The following is a 17,130-nucleotide window of genomic DNA, read 5'->3' as shown; positions in this document are numbered from 1 at the left end:
ATTGGAAGTCTTGGTACTCATAGATAAAAAATGTATATACATATATGAAAATTAATACATATATTCATACATACATAAATTTCCTAATTCTGTGTGCTGATAGGAACTAGAAGAAAGGATACCCCAAGAGCAATGAGCGTACCTAGTATGCTAATTTCTAAATACTGTTCTCCATGAAAGGGAACCAAGGCTTCTTAATGAAATAGCTCCTTGGAATGAATCCAGGAGTAGGACAGGGGAATGTATAAAATGAACCTAAAACATCTTCTTATGGCATGTAGCAAAGAAGTGCTCAAAGAATGATCACACATGTCAAAAGAACACAGGAGCCAGTTTGAGGGACTGACCAAATCTGAACAGATTTGAGCATCAAAATAAATAATAATAGTATGGGATTACAAGCATTTGCATGAAATAAAAATCTATGAGTTGATACTCATAACAAAAATATACCTGAATAAATAAATAAATGGGGGAGAAGGAAGAGCTCTTTCTCATAGAAGAATACCATTTAATCTATATAGGAGAAATGATGGAGTTAGAAAGTCATTACTTTGCAGCTGTCATAGTAATAATTGATTTAGCAAGAATCATCAACAGATGCTAAAACTAGTGGGTGAAGACTTGATGACAAACAATGTTTACATAGTTTCAAAGTATCTCCTACAAATTACTGATTAACTGCAAAGAGAAAAATAGTATTGTTACAGTAAAGAAACCTTGCAAACACTACTTTAACTAAGAAATCAACATCATCAGTATTAGGACAAACCTGTGCCTCCTGATACAGAGCACTGAGAAGGACAAAACCTCACTTGTGAAGTATTCCTTTCAAACATGCATAACCTGAATCTAATTATGGGAATACACCTGGAATACCCAAACTGAGGAGTATTCTATAAAATAAACTGGCCTATATTCTCCAAAATTGTCTGTCATGGGAGACAAAGAAAGCTGAGGAACTTTTCCAAATAAAGAGACTTAAGGGATATAACTAAATACAATGCATTATCCTGTATTGGATCCTAGACTGGGGTAAATATAGCTGTAAGTGGCATTATTAAAAACACTGGCAATATTTGAATTTGGAATGTAAATTAGGTAATAACATATCACTATTCAACTTTCTGATTTTGATCATTTTACTGTGATTATATAAGAAAACATTCTTGTTCTTTAGGAAATACACACTCAGTTATTTAGAGTAAGGTGGAATAGTGTATACAATTAACTCTCATAGAGTAGAAAGAGCAATAATAAAACAAGGGGGCAAAATGTGAACCATCAATCTAGATAAAGAATATATAGAGTTCTTTGCACTGTTCTTTTAACTTTAAGTTTTAACCTATATCAAAGTAAAAAGTTACCAAAAGAAGAAAAAAATTCCCTAAGAATCTGAGCTCTATGGATTAGGACCTTCTAGTAGATATGACACCTTTCTGGATCCCCAACATGACTGTATCATAATTGGACAGGATGGGCCATTTTAAGGACAGTTGGGAATTTGAGACAGATCCCTCTGGGTCAAGAGAAATGATCTGGGATCATCAAAGGGCAGTAGGAGATGGTCCAAAGCAAGCATTGAGTATTCATTTCAACAATTATTTATTGGAAATCTGGTACATGGTAGGCACCATTCTGTATACTGGGGCTAATGTAAGTAAATAAAGAGTGTGGTGTTAGCACAAGGGTAGACAGATAGACCAGACAGGTAGATCAGTGATTTATTTCAGAGCAGGGTGGAGGTATGGCCGGTATTGATGGGGAAGGGGAAGAAAGGAGCATTCTGAGGTTCTGAATATGTTCTACATCATGATCCAGGGGTAGTTACGTTGATATTTACATACGCAAAAACACCTTAAACTGGACTCTTAAAATCTGACAAAAGATGTTACATCTCAAAAGTTTTTTAAAAAATAGAATAAGATAGAAAATAGAGTGAATTGCAGACAGTAGGGGTAAATATTATACATATTCATAGACACACATATGTATATAGGTATGAGGTCACCCTGTAAAATGGATTTCTTATTAAGAGTTGCTGTCAGGGGTCCCTGGGTGGCTCAGTCGGTTGGGAGTCTGCCTTCGGCTCAGGTCATGATCCCAGGGTTCTGGGATCGAGCCCTGAGTCGGGCTCCCTGCTCAGCGGGGAGCCTGCTTCTCTCTCTCCCTCTGCTGCTCCCTCTGCTTGTGCTCTCTCTCACTCTTTCTCTGTCAAATAAATAAATAAAATCTTTTTTAAAAATTAAAAGAAAAGAAAAAGTGAAGCTTTTCATAACCTGGCCCCTGTCTGTGTTCCCAGATTCATCTCTCACTGTACATACTGCTCTTGTATTTCCCAGTATGTGTGGTACTTCCCATGTCTTCAGCCTTCTCTTCACCCTCCTTCCCCATCCCATTCCTTCTTTGCCCATAGCACTGCTGCTTGTCCTTTAAGTCTGAACTGTAGCATCACCACCCCTTGGAAGCTTTCCTGAATCTCCAGCCACCACCATAAACTCCCCTGCAAGTAAAAATGAATCATCCTGCCTTTGCAAATGTACTAACTCCATTGGAATCTTAATTCTCTGTAATCTTAACTGATATGCTTGTGTTCCCCGCATGTGAATTTCAAGGTTATTAAAGGCAGAGACTGGGTCTCATTCAGCATTTGCCTCTTCCACCAAGCACAGTAGTCAGCAAGGAGTAAGCCCTTGAATGATGACTTGAATTGAAAATGCTTTAAGGGCGCCTGGGTGGCTCAGTCGTTAAGCGTCTGCCTTCGGCTCAGGTCATGATCCCAGGGTCCTGGGATCGAGTCCCACATCGGGCTCCCTGCTCGGCAGGAAGCCTGCTTCTCCCTCTCCCACTCCCCCTGCTTGTGTTCCTGCTCTCGCTATCTCTCTCTCTCTCTCAAATAAATAAATAAAATCTTTAAAAAAAAAAAAAAAGAAAAGAAAATGCTTTAAAATTCTAATCTAATGTGTCTTTTTTTTTAAGATTTTATTTATTTGAGAAAGAGAGAAAGAGAATGAGACAGTACAAGCCGGGGGAGGGACAGAGGGACAGGCAGACTCCCTTCTGAACAAGGAGCCCAACACAGGGCTCAATCCCAGGACCCTGAGATCATGACCTGAGCCGAAGTCAGACACACAACTGACTTGAGTCCAACAGGTGCCCCCTAATCTAAGGTTTTAATATAATCAATATATCAAGATTTTTGTGCATTGTATTGCATGGTTATGTTTAAAGTATTAGACTGATACCTAAGAAAAGAAAGAAACAGAGAAAAAAGAAAAAGAGAAAAGAAACCCAAATACATTCTCTACAAAGAAAAAAGAAACCCAAATACATTCCTATTCTATGACTGCCTTTGTTTATGTATGACTTTTTCTATTGCTGTGTGGCAGTCCTATTGAAAGTGGTATTTGATTTTATACTTCAGCTGCCCAGTTCTGGTGATCTGTGGAGCATCCACATGGACTTCGACACCAAACGGCTGGATCCCTGGGAACGAATCATACCCACCTTCAAGTACAGCCGAGATGTTCCTTTTTTTGAAATGCTTGTCCCCACAACGGACACAGTGCGCTTTGGGTATCTAATGGAAAAATTGCTGGCAGTCAGGCATTCAGTGTTGTTTACGGGAATAACTGGAGTTGGCAAGGTAGGAAACCTATCTGAAACAAGAAGGTCTGTCCCAAAATGAGGGCATGGTGGACTTGGAATTATAAGCCCCAGAAATAGCATATTATTTTTCAAAGGAAATTCTTTTGAATTTTGATCATTTTTTAGGAAGAATGTAACTATGCTGAATCTGTATCTATCTTGGGAATTACTCCAAAGTTTGCCAGTTTCTGAATAAATCCTTGGGGTCAATACCTCATAAACCAGAGGACCCTGTGGACCAGTGTTTTGGGTTTGGGGGCTTTTCAGTCGTATCCCTTGGAATTTCTGAGGCTGCCACCACACAGGTTAGGGTGGGAACAGGGTGGTCAGAACAGTTGGTGTCCCCAGAGGACTGTTGATAAAGGCCAGTCCGTGTCCTCCTGCCCATTTACTTCTACCCGACACAGCAATGGGGTTTGGAAAAAAGCAGAGCATAGAGGGAAATGTTGATTGTTTGGTCTCCTTGGCTTGGGGAGAGTCCACATAAACAGGGATTCACTATTGACCCTCTACATTATTTTGGTTTTTTTCTTCTCTTTTTTTCCTCCTCTAAGTTATTTCTAAAAGAGGTTTGGGTTCTTCTAGGACTCGTGCTACCAAATTGACTTGGATAGGAACCAAGGTGGATTTTGGTATAAAACTAAAATAAAAACTTTTGCTAAGATAGAGCTGGTTAGACTATCTCTTTGGCTCTGATAAATATAATTAAATGGAATCTCCAGGAAGAAGGTAGACATTTCGATCTAGCTTTAACCTATCTCCTTTATCCTGTTTCTTTATTCATTGTACTGGATTATTACTGATGTGGACAATTGAAAGATATATTGAATACATATATTAACATATTTTTTAATTTAAAGTCTGTCATTGCAAAAGGATTGTTGAATAGAATTCAGGAATCAGCCGGCTATGTTCCTGTTTATCTGAATTTTTCTGCTCAAACTTCATCTGCAAGAACACAAGAGATCATTGAGTCAAAACTGGAAAGGAAAAGAAAAAATATACTAGGTAAGAGTGATCATTTTTATTTGTCTTACCCAAATTATTTATTAAACTAATAATCACAAAAATACTGCATGTAATAAAGTTACAAATGGATATTTTCTTTGCTTATTTTATTTGTAAAGGTGATTCTGTGAATGGCATTCTTTCCTGGGCTGTATATCCAGACATCTTACCATTAGCAATCAAGCAGTGTATTTCTGTCATCACCTTCAACTCAGAACATCTTCAATCTCTCCTCTCTGTGGCTGCCCCTCTCCACGCATGCTTTCAAACCTGCATTGATTTCCCTTTATTTAAAACAAACCAACAAACAAACGACTTTGTATCTGGCGCACTGAGTTATCCGAACTCTGCAAGGAATTGCCATGAGACTGTCTAGGTTTTGTCTTCAGTCAGTGCTTTCAGCCAGGCTTTGTGGGATCTCCCTCACCATCCCATATTAACTGCATAGCATAACTTCTGGTCACTTGCAGCTATTTTGAGTCAGGTCTAATGTAAGGTTTCAATCCAAAACCCAATGTAAAGCTCTTCCTCTCCTCTGTCATGGACCTGGTTTGTGGCTCATGGTGCTGGAGGTGGAGCAGAGCACGGGGTGCCCTTTTGCCCTTCCTGGCCCTCCTGTAGGAGGCTCTGGTGTGTTGGGATGGGAGGAGGAGAGGACAGGACAATGTTCTCCCTAACTGGCATTATATGGGCCTTCGTGTGGATTGTCTCTGCTTCTCTTGCTGGTGCTGCACGACGGTCTGTGCTATCTGTGTGGCAGGCTTCCAGGAGCAGCTCCCTGAGGGACTCCCCAGAAAGATGTGCGCAGGTCAGGCACTGGCCTCCCCACTGGAAGGTTCCCTCATGTTGGGAATCAGGGTCCCAGCCCCCAGGCAGGCCCACCCTCCAGCAGTACATCTTGCAGTCCTTGCTACTGGGTCCACTTGGCCAGCCCACAGCCCTCCTGGGTGGCACACGAGGCCAGCTCGAGCCCAGCTGCCTTCCACATTGTCCATTATCTAATGGGCCCTCTGTGCCAAGCTGTGGGGGTACCAGCTGCTTTACTGTCTCCTCTCTATTCCCTTTTTCCTACTCTGGTAGGCACAGGGCAATTGATGCCAGTCTCTCTGGTGGGAGACCCATGTCTTTATGAATGATTCTCTTTGAGCCCCTCACCACTTCTGTCCAGCTACTTGGCTTCTGGGATCTGGAGGATGGAGTGGGGCACTGAGTTTGCCTTGGTTCCTTCATTGTTGGCAAGTACTGGATGCCAGAGTGGGTGGGGTCACCTCTGCTTACACTGTTCTCTTTTCTCTGTCACTACTCTTTTTTTTTTTTTTTGACTAGTGTGTATATTGATGTTCTCTAAGTTAAATATGGCATTGTGAAGTTCCACTGTATTGGATTTCCCTTTGATGTGATCAGGATGCTTTTGAATATCCAGCCCTGTTTTCCCTGTGGAGGGTGGTGCAATGGCATTTATGTAAGGAAACTTTTGGAGTACTTCTGTTTCCTGCTCTGAAAAGAAAGTGACCTTCCTCACCCCATGCCAGGCCACACAGTTGGGGAGAGCAGTGGCAGTGACTGGGATTGAGAAAGATCCAAACCTGACTGGAGAGCTGGCAGCATCCTGCCCCTCTGGGAGTGAGGGTGGGGGCCCACCTGACAGTATGGGTGTCTCAGCCCTGTCCACCTCTCCCTGCTGGGGCCCTCATCACTCAGAATGTGTGCATTACAACCTACGGGGTGTTCACTGAGTTCAAAGCCTTACCTGAGCTTTGTCTTACATTTTCCAATGGCAAATCTTAATTCTTAAATTCATTTTGTTCCCCAGGAGCACCGGGAAACAAACAAGTTGTGATTTTTGTTGATGATTTAAACATGCCCAGACTGGATCACTATGGCTCTCAACCTCCAATTGAATTACTTCGGCAGTATCAAGATTTTGGTGGATTTTATGACAGAAACAAATTCTTCTGGAAAGACATACAGGTTACTTTAGGTTTTAAATTACTTTGTGTGTTTAAATTTAAACAGTAGGAAAAGATGGTGTATTTGTTTGCTAGGGCTGCCATACACAATACCACAGACTGGGTGTCTCAAACAACAGAAATTTATTGTCTCCCAGTTGTAAAGGCCGGCAGTCTGAGATCAAGAGGTCAGCAGGGTGGGTTTCTTCTGAGGCTTCTCCCCCTGGCTTGCAGATGGCAGTCTTCTCCCTGTATCTTCTCATGATCTTCCCTCTGTATCTGTCTGTGTCCAAATGTCCTCTTCTTATAAAGACATCAGTCATACTGGATTAGAGCTCTTTAGAGACCCTATCTCCAAATATAGTCACATTCTGAGATACCAGGAGTTGGGCCTTCAACGTATGATTGACCAGGAGAAGAGGAGGACACAATTCAGCCTCTAACCTACAGCCTTGGTGTATGTGACTCAATTTATTTAATCTATTTTAAATTCTTGCCCTGCTAATTTATTCAGGAGATTCAGGGACAAGTGAGATGGGCCCATCTCCCCAGGGACTCAGCTTCAGGGGATAGATGGACACATGTATTTATAATGCAGGGTGATGAGTGGAGGGAGGCAGGGTGGGCACTGGTTGAGGATGAGAGAAGACTTCCCAGAAGAGATGATGTTGGAAGGGGATTTTGCAGTCCGAGCATGGCAAGCAAGGGAAGGGAGCATTTTGCATCTTGAAGCAGGGAGTGTGGAACACCACGGTGCTGTGGAATGTGGGCACCAGAGTGGCAGCAGATGCAGAGGTCAGCCCAGGGGGCCATGGTACCTTGATAAGGAATGTGGATTTATCCTCTAAGAGATGCACAGCCTCTAGAGGAACTGTTATGGAAAGATTCCCTTGGCCACAGGGAAGGGTGGTCTAAGAGGAGGCAAGACCAGAGGCAATTACAATATCATGTATAGGTCAGTTGAAAATGTTATGACCAGAAGCTCATAGGAACCCAACTCTGTAGTTCCCCCCCAGGAGCAATGGTTCACTGTGTGTAAATTCAGTGTTCCAGTGATTTTATAGAACATAACTACAACAAATAACAAGAATCCATGATACTTAATATTTGTTGAACGAATATCTTTTAACCTAACATACAAATTCTTAACCATTTTTTAAGGTTACATTTTTACATAGGTGTGTTTCTACAGATAGAAGCGTTAGCTGAGTGACCTTGAACAACTTAACCACCCAGGGTCTTGATTTTTTCATCTGCAGAATGAGGGTAATGGTAGAGATCTCCTGAGGTGGTTGTGAGGATTAAGTCAGGTAATGTGTAGGAGGACATGAGGTAATGCTGTCACGTGGTAGGTCCTCAAAATAAGTGGTGGTTCTACGTCCTGCCACCGGTATGGGCAGCTGTCGTCTCCTGCTTGGCTGGGTGACTCGCATGGGTTTCTTCCCACCCAGGATGTCACGATCCTATCGGCATGTGCACCCCCAGGCGGGGGCCGCAACCCTGTGACTCCCCGCTTCATCCGCCACTTCAGCATGCTGTGCCTTCCCATGCCCTCAGAGCACAGTCTGAAGCAGATTTTTCAGGTGAGTGGGAATTTAAACCTAGGCAAGAGGGAAAAAGAAAACATGTGTTCCCAAACTCCCACAGTCAGAATAGGCTGTTGTGTTTCTGAGGAGCCCATCTGTCCCTTTGCTGAGCAGAGAGCAGGTAAACACAGGGACCTCTGGGCAGTAGCTGATGGGCATCTGCATCACTGCCTTCTGTGTTTGTGGCCCCAGAGAGAGTTTCACGAATGCAGAAAGACTGCCAAAGCCTTTAAGGCAGGCTGTATCGTGGGCCCGTGCCGCTCAGCACTCAGCAGATCTCGGGCGCTATCCCGCCCCCGCCTCTGTGCTCCTCTCATACCTGACCAGCTCCCCATACGCGGGCAAGCTCAAGCGCCACGCACCTGACCCAGAATTCATTGCCTCGCTGCCACCACCACCTCCGACAAAAGCAACCACCCATATTTCTTCCACCTGTACAAACTTCCCTAAAGGGCCACTTCCTCAACCTTGAAGTGGGAAAAATAACCGTGCCTGCCCTGTAAGTGCTTAGCAGAAGTGTTCAATAAAAGATGCAACATTATTTTGAGTAGGATGTTGAGAGATCGTGAAGCAGCACGACTAGAGTGAGCATGCCATAACCAACCACAAAGGCTCACGGAGAAGATAGCGAGCTGAGCCTTGGGGAACAAGAGTTGACAGGGAGGAACAGATCCTGGGAACAGAAGGCACACGGGCAAATGCAGTCACAGGGGCGAGAAATGGTAATGTGGGCATACAAGTGGAATAAGACACTTAGGTGACTGCTCTGGAGAAGCTGACTTTGGCAGTAAATCGCCGAGGAGCCAAAGAGGGGCAGTGACACATTCATACATGTCTTAGTGTTTACTTAGTGAAAATGTATACACCAAAAATATGCATCACTGTACATTCTAAAGGTAAACTAAGCAGCACACAACAAATTAAATTGATAATGTTGTCATTAAATTAGATATAATTTCTAATTAGAAAGGTATGACAGCAGTAATTGAAACCAATGATCAACTCCATGAAATACTAACAGTGTGCTCATGCCAAAGCATCCTTCCCCCAGACTGTGGGAATTCTGGCTCTATCTTGTGTGCATATTCTGAGTAGAAGCTTTTTGAAGTTGCCAAATATGTCATGTAAGCCAGACCTTTGAATAGAAGACCAAGCTGTGGTCCTCAGTAAACTCTATAATGGCATGCTAATTTTAATTTTTGAATATAAATTGAGTAGCCCTTAATTTCATTTATTAAAGAAATATTTATTGAGCATGTACCAGGGGCCAGACATTGGTATTACACTTTTTTTATTTTTTATTGTTATGTTAATCACCATACATCATTAGTTTTTGATGTAGTGTTCCATGATTCATTGTTTGTGCATGGTATTACATTTTAAACAAAGAAGATGCCATCCTTGTCCTCATGGAGCTTCTACCATGGAGACAGATAATAAACAGATAAATGAACTAATATGTATTATATTAATACTATATATATAAAACTATATAATATGGTTATATATGTACTATATTTATAAATACAAATTTACAATGGATGGAGAATAAACAGACTAGAATTTTAATTTTTTTATATATATAGTGTACATATGTATAGTAAAATTTTTATTTTATATATATTGGGATGCTCCTACTCAAAATATGGGCTGTATGGAGAATGGTAAACTCATGTTGGGGGCCTAGAGGAGAGTAGCTCAAAAGATAGTCCTTGTAGGCTCCTAAAACTAATGTTCAATGAGGAGGCTCATTGAAACAAATACTTGGGTTTATTTTAAAATATCTCCTATATGAGAATCCGAAATCTAAAGTCACAAGGACTGACTTACAAGCATTGATGTGCATTCTGGTGCCTTCCTATCACCATTGTGATGGGAATTTACCTATTTAAAAATCTGTAATAATTGTCCCAAGCATCTGGGTGCAGCAGGCTAGCTAATAAATATGTACTCAGAGATTGTGGCAAGTTGTATATGAGAAGATGAGAGAGCCATAAGAGACACTGAGAGGAGGAGTCAGGGAAGGCCTCTGCAAAGAGATGACAGGTAACCTAAAACACAGGAGTGAAAAAGTCCCTGGCAGCAGGGAGCCCTAAGGAAGAGGGTGGGCATGGGAGATAGCTGTGCAAAGACCCTGAGGAGGGGAGAGAGCCTGGGTGGTTAGGCCTGGGCGGCTGGGTCATGGTGAGCAATGGGGAAGAAGACAAAGTGAGGGGCTGGGCAGTGCCTGATCTTCCTGACCGAAGGTAACTGAAGGGAGACAGGAGTGGAAGTGGAGAGGCAAGTAGGAGAAGGAGGGGCTGAAGAAGCCCAGATGAAAGAGTCAGGGCTGGAATGGGGTGATGTCCGGGATCCAGAGAGATTCAAGATATGCGTTCAAGCTTGACTGTGGGGACAGAGAATGGAAGGTGTCAAAGGAGACTTGCAAGCTCCTGCTCTGAGCACGGGGTGGGGCCGTATGCCGAGACAGGGAAGCTGAAGGGGGGCGGGTTGTAGTTACAAGTAAGTTGCACTTTAAACAACAATTCCATGGAATTGTTGGTCATGCACCCATAAATATCAGAGAGAGGCCCTCAGCTCATTTCCAGATGAGTTTGGGCACGCCACAATGAACCTCTGGATCCACAGGAAGCAGAAGTCTAAATTACGTGGAGAGTAAGTTCAGTCAGTTCACTGGTCCGATACAAATGCTGCTCAGGCATCACCAGACTATCACAGAAGACAGGAGTGAGCCCATTCTCGGCGACATATTCTGAAGGGAATGGCAGAGTTTTATCACCCATATGTCCTTGCATTGGCATTCGGCTTTCTAATTATTATTAGAAAAAGCATCATCAGATCTGGAGTATTTGAAAGATGAGAAATTTTTGTTGTTTAAAAAAAAAAAATCTAACCCTCTCACATTATGTTACTTGTTCTAGGCCATCTTAAACGGCTTCCTTAGTGACTTCCCACCAGCTGTAAAGCAAACCGCAGCAAACATTGTAGAAGCCGCAGTTGAGATTTATAACAGAATGAGTGTTGATCTTCTGCCAACACCAGCCAAGTCCCATTATGTCTTTAACTTGAGAGATTTATCCAAGTGTGTACAAGGTAATGTATGGAACCCTCATTCTTTGACCTGCACCCTCCCTTCATTTCCATTCGCCCCAGTCTCTCAGTAGAATTATATGTCTATGAGTGTCTGTGCCCCACCTAGAAATCCCATTACATGTTCCCTATTCAATTCACCCTCCACCCCCACCGCAGCCTGATGACTTCACAGCTTTCCTCAGACCACCAGCATCCCCTTCCATTTCTGGCTCCCAGCTAATGACCTCTCTTTTTATTTCACCAAAAAAAAAAAAAGAAGAAGAAGAAATAGAACCAGAACTGCCTCATCTTCCAGTTATCCCAGACCACTTGCATCTGCCTTTCCTCCTACTGCAGTGGCTGAGTTGTCCCTGTTCTGGTCATGTGCCAATACCCCGTCTGACACATTCAGTGTCCCCCTCCCCTTCAGCCTACTCAGGGATTTTGCTCTTATGTTGTATGGTTCATCCTGTGTGCCATGTATACCTATGTGTAGAGTAAATATTCTCCCTGTCCCCCTCTGCACTGTGTTGTGAGAAGTGAAGCATCCCCAGAGAGAATGAACATTTCAAGGACTGCTATACATCACTGCTTTTGTTGTAACTTGATATTATTAGAACTGCATTTACAGTTATAATTTATATTAATACAAAGTAATCAGAGTAATTTGGAATAGAAGCCAGAAGGACCAAGGGCATTTGGTGAGGACTGAACATTGGAAAAGAATGAGAGAGGGAATTGGTGTTTTGAAAACAGGGTAAAGGTCAGGGGTGGGGGTGGGGGGAGTTACTGGATGAATATATATGTATACTAAAGAGATATGACACTCCTCACTTAACATGTTGCAACCGAATGTAATAATGAGATGAACATAGCCTATACTATGAAGTCTGACCACTTCACGTGTTCAGTGAAAGAAATATCACAAAACAAGAAAAAGGTTTTTGTCAGATAGTATGTCCAGTTTTGCTTTCAAAAAGTGAGATCACCATTATCCTTTTTTTTCTTTTTTTTTTAAATTTTATTATGTTATGTTAGTCACCATACAATACATCATTAGTTTTTGATGTGGTGATCCATGATCCATTGTTTTCGTATAACACCCAGTGCTCCATGCAATACGTGCCCTCCCTAATATCCATCACCGGGCTAACCAATCCCCCCCACTCCCCTCTGAAGCCCTGTTTGTTTCTCAGAGTCCATAGTCTCTCATGGTTCATCTCTCCCTCTGATGCTTCCTCCCTTCATTTTTCCCTTCCTTCTCCTAATATCCTCCATGCTATTCCTTATGTTCCACAAATAAGTGAAACCATATGATAATTGACTTTCTCTGCTTCACTTATTTCACTTAGCATAATCTCCTCCAGTCCCATCCATGTTGATGTAAAAATTGGGTATTCATCCTTTCTGATGGCTGAGTAATATTCCATTGTATATATGGACCACATCTTCTTTATCCATTCATCTGTTGAAGGGCATCTTGGCTCTTTCCACAGTTTGGCTATTGCGGACATTGCTGCTATGAACATTGGGGTGCATATAGACCAATGGAACAGAATAGAGAACCCAGATATGGACCCTCAACTCTATGGTCAAATAATCTTTGACAAAGCAGGAAAACACATGCAATGGAAAAAAGACAGTCTCTTCAATAAATGGTGCTGGGAAAATTGGACAGCCATATGCAGAAGAATGAAACTCGACCATTCTCTAACACCATACACAAAGATAAACTCAAAGTGGATGAAAGACCTCAATGTGAGACAGGAATCCATCAAAATCCTAGAGGAGAACATAGGCAGTAACCTCTTTGACATCGGCCACAGCAACTTCTTTCAAGATACATCTCCAAAAGCTAGTGAAACAAAAGCAAAAATGAACTTTTGGGACTTCATCAAGATAAAAAGCTTCTGCACAGCAAAGGAAACAGTCAACAAAACAAAGAGGCAACCCACAGAATGGGAGAAGATATTTGCAAATGACACTACAGATAAAGGGCTGGTATCCAAGATCTATAAAGAACTTCTCAAACTCAACACCCAAAAAACAAATAAGTCAAAAAGTGGGCAGAAGATATGAAAAGACACTTCTCTGAAGAAGACATACAAGTGGCTAACAGACTCATGAAAAAATGTTCATCATCATTAGCCATCAGGGAAATCCAAATCAAAACCACATTGAGATACCACCTTACACCAGTTAGAATGGCAAAAATGGACAGGGAAAGAAACAACAAATGTTGGAGAGGTTGTGGAGAAGGGGGAACCCTCTTACACTGTTGGTGGGAATGCAAGTTGGTACAGCCACTTCGGAAAACAGTGTGGAGGTTCCTCAAAAATTTAAAAATAGAGCTACCCTATGACCCAGCAATTGCAGTCCTGGGTATTTACCCCAAAGACACAGATGTAGTGAAAAGAGGGCCATATGCACCCCAATGTTCATAGTAGCAATGTCTGCAATAGCCAAACTGTGGAGAGATCACCATTATTCTATGTGTGTATACCCACTAGGGAAGCACCCACCTCTGGTAGTGTGGGGATAAAGCTGGATTTCAGCAGGATTTTCTAGTTAATTAAACTATTACTAGATATTTCACAAATGTAGAAGTTTCCTTTTTCCTCTTTCTTCAAAAACAGGTATCCTCCAGTGTGATCCAGGAACAATAAGAGAAGAAATACAGATATTTAGACTCTTTTGCCATGAATGCCAAAGAGTTTTCCATGACCGTTTGATTAATAATGAAGATAAACACTATTTCCATACTATTTTGACAGAAATGGCCAGTAAATATCAATCGTTATGTACCTGTTCTTTTTCTTTCTTTGGTGGGGGGCCTAGAAAAGCAATTTGATTTCTATAAAGAAAAATTAAAATGAGCTTAGATAAGGTAAGCAAAATGAGTTTTAGTCATTCGGGTAAAAGTTTTTCTCTTCAGTGACTCAAATATGTAGAAATATGTGAAATATTAGGAAAATCATTTTATTAAAATTCAGGAAGAATTAATATTTTAAATTCAGTATGCAATTTTAAGTAGAAAAGGGAAAGAAAGAGAACCAGCATTTTGTCTGGTAAGAAGCCAAGATATCTCTAAAGTACCTCTTATTTATTAAATATATATTCAATATCTATTATTTAATAAAATTTTTATTAATATTAAACATTCTTAATCTTAAATCCAGGAGATTATCAACCAAACTAAAATGGTGTGGTATCAACATGGCTTTCTCTCAACTTTCATTTACTAGTTAAGCCCTCTAAGTAAAAAGTAACAGCTGATATTATTCTGTATATCTTATTGAAACACTGAATTCAAGCTTATCATATATCACAAATTGATTTTGTTTTTTGAATAGATAAACATTTTGGAATTGCAATTGGCCTGGAATATTTTTTAAATAGACCCATCATCTTTGGAGACTTTATTAAGGTAGGTATCTTGAACTGACTTGCCTATATTTGAAGATAAATAAAGCACTTACTATTTTACAGTTCAATTTCATATTCAACAAGAACTTTGCATCTGTGAAGATTAAAGATCTAGACCAGGGGTCAGCAAGCTATGGCCCATAGGCCAAATCTACCCCATTGCCCATTTTTGTAAATAAAGTTCTATGGACACACAGCCACACCCACCTGACTGTGTGCTGTTCTTTTACATGGCTGTTCTCACATGACAAGACACAGTGGGGAGGTAGCAACAGAGGCAATATGACCTGCAAAGGCTAAAGTACTTTTTATCTGGCCCTTTAGAGAAACAGACTGCTGACTCCTGATCTAGTCACATTTGTTTTGGTAATAGTTTGAATCAGAGACCCATCAAGTTTTTGATTTGGAAGGAAACAGGGAGGGTTAGTTTCTTAACTCAGGACTGGCATTCCCCCCCTTACTGTATTCTGTGTAGCTCTTCAGCCTGTGCTCACACACTTCCAGCAGCTCAGTGGGTAACCATGCTGCCCTCCTCATTTCAGGGTAGCTCTCATCAGTAGCAAAATTTTTCTGACATTATGCTCCTCAGTTTGTACCCCCAATAACGTGTACCCACCAGCCCTAATTTTGCCTTCTAGAACCGCCTTGAATAAGTCTTCTTCTAACCATCCTACCTATGTTGATAGGTAACCATCTCGTTTTACCAAGTTGACTTTTGTTTGGGCACAACATTCCTAGTGTCTCCAAGAGGGCAGGGGCTGTGTCTGTTCTGTTCACCCTAAATCCCCAGCTTCCCGCACAGAGCTAGGTATAGAGCAGGCTCTCAATCAGCGCTGGTTAAACAAAAGCACGAACTTGTCTTTATATTGTGTGTATGCAATTACCTCATCACCCTGGTAATCCCTATCAAATAAAAAAGATAAATAATTTATTTACATGCAATATATCTATTTAAATGTATTATTAAAAACAAAGTCCAAAGTTTGTTTCCAGGTGGCGATTATATTTCCCATGTGTTTCTACTGATAAAATCATCAAATGGGAGAATAAAGCAAAGGGAAAACAACAGTTGGACCCTTCTTGCATTATTTTAGTCACTGGCTCCAAATGAAAATGCCCCCAGGGCAGTTGCCCCAGCAAAGAAAAGACCACATCCACAGGTCTACACAAGACATCAAACAGGAACTCAGTTCCTTCTAGTTCACCCCAAATTTCATTCTCCATGATTTATTTAATCAGATGACTGCTGTGTAAAAACTACATGTAGTTCTGGCATGATTGTTTATGACCATAACAGTCTGGCATGCATCATTTTCAGCCCATTTAGCTTCTCTGATGTCAACAGCCTGAGAGCAAAAGTACAAACCCAAAGTAAGGTATAGCAAGAAAAACTGGAAACCTATTTCTGAGCTGCTGTATGAATTTTATGGCAAAGATCATTGAAATTCCAATGTACTGTTTGAAGTTAAATGAAATGGATTTTCAGTTACTATGAAAATCTGAGTTTCTTAGTCCCATTTCCTTGGGTTGAAAGCCTTGCGCATATATATATGCAAATATATATACAAATAAATAAAATATGCATGCAAATGATTACATAGTAACATGGATAAAATAATGTTCCCTCCTAAGGTTATGAATGTTGTGTATATTTCTGTGTCATAATTGATCTAACTTGGTCCCTCTCCCATAAATCATCTTATAGTTTGGAGCAGATAAGATTGACCGGATCTATGATGACATGCCCGATATGGAGAAAATCGCAAATGTTCTAGAGGACTATCTTGATGATTATAACCTTACAAATCCCAAAGAAGTAAAGTTGGTGTTCTTCCAGGATGCTATAGAACATGTTTCAAGGTATGTACTATAAGGTGCCCAATAATGCATTGATCTAATTTCTTGTGTATTAAAAGGTAAGAATTAAGTCATACAAAAGTCTTTAGATTTCTAGATAAACAAAGGCCTATTAGCAAATCTTGCTATAATGTAAAAGTTATTATATATATATTTATTTATTTTATTATTTATTTATTTATTTTAGAAAGGGGAAAAGAGAGAGGAGAGCAGGGGTGGGGAGGGGCAGAGGGAGAGGAAGAGAGAGAATCTGAAGCAGGCTCCACACCCAGTTTGGAGCCCAATGCAGGGCTTGAGCTCAGGACCCTGAGATCATGACCTGAGCCAAAATCAAGAGTCGGACACTTAACTGACTGAGCCACCCAGGTGCCCCTCCTTATATATTTTAAATATAAGTGGCATGAACTTTCTATGGAGTCCCAGGGGTTATTTTTGCTAAATATTAATAGGTTGTTTTTGTTTGTTTTAAATGCCCTGTCTCATTACAAAAAAGGATCTAAGGTAGTTTACAGAGATACATGTACAGTATGACAAGGCTGATTACATGCATGCCTAAAGAAAGATGCATTTCAAGATTATAGCAA

The 17,130-nt window shown here is 41.0% G+C and overlaps 1 protein-coding gene across 1 annotated transcript in view; it reads left to right on the top strand.

Annotated features, from left to right (window-relative positions):
- The window catches only part of DNAH6 (dynein axonemal heavy chain 6), a 239,399-nt gene that overhangs the window by 128,664 nt on the left and 93,605 nt on the right, over positions 1 to 17,130 (top strand). Inside the window, exons 38-45 of the mRNA XM_078056370.1 lie at positions 3,425 to 3,646; positions 4,509 to 4,656; positions 6,470 to 6,627; positions 8,057 to 8,188; positions 11,113 to 11,284; positions 13,900 to 14,046; positions 14,617 to 14,690; positions 16,395 to 16,549. Of these exons, the coding sequence (XP_077912496.1) occupies positions 3,425 to 3,646; positions 4,509 to 4,656; positions 6,470 to 6,627; positions 8,057 to 8,188; positions 11,113 to 11,284; positions 13,900 to 14,046; positions 14,617 to 14,690; positions 16,395 to 16,549 (1,208 nt within the window). The remainder of the gene's footprint in view (positions 1 to 3,424; positions 3,647 to 4,508; positions 4,657 to 6,469; positions 6,628 to 8,056; positions 8,189 to 11,112; positions 11,285 to 13,899; positions 14,047 to 14,616; positions 14,691 to 16,394; positions 16,550 to 17,130) is intronic.

This window comes from Halichoerus grypus, chromosome 10, assembly GCF_964656455.1.
Source record: "Halichoerus grypus chromosome 10, mHalGry1.hap1.1, whole genome shotgun sequence".
Classification (NCBI taxonomy): domain Eukaryota; kingdom Metazoa; phylum Chordata; class Mammalia; order Carnivora; family Phocidae; genus Halichoerus; species Halichoerus grypus.
Note: the sequence above shows the minus strand (reverse complement) of the source record. Positions and strands in the feature narration are given on the sequence as shown.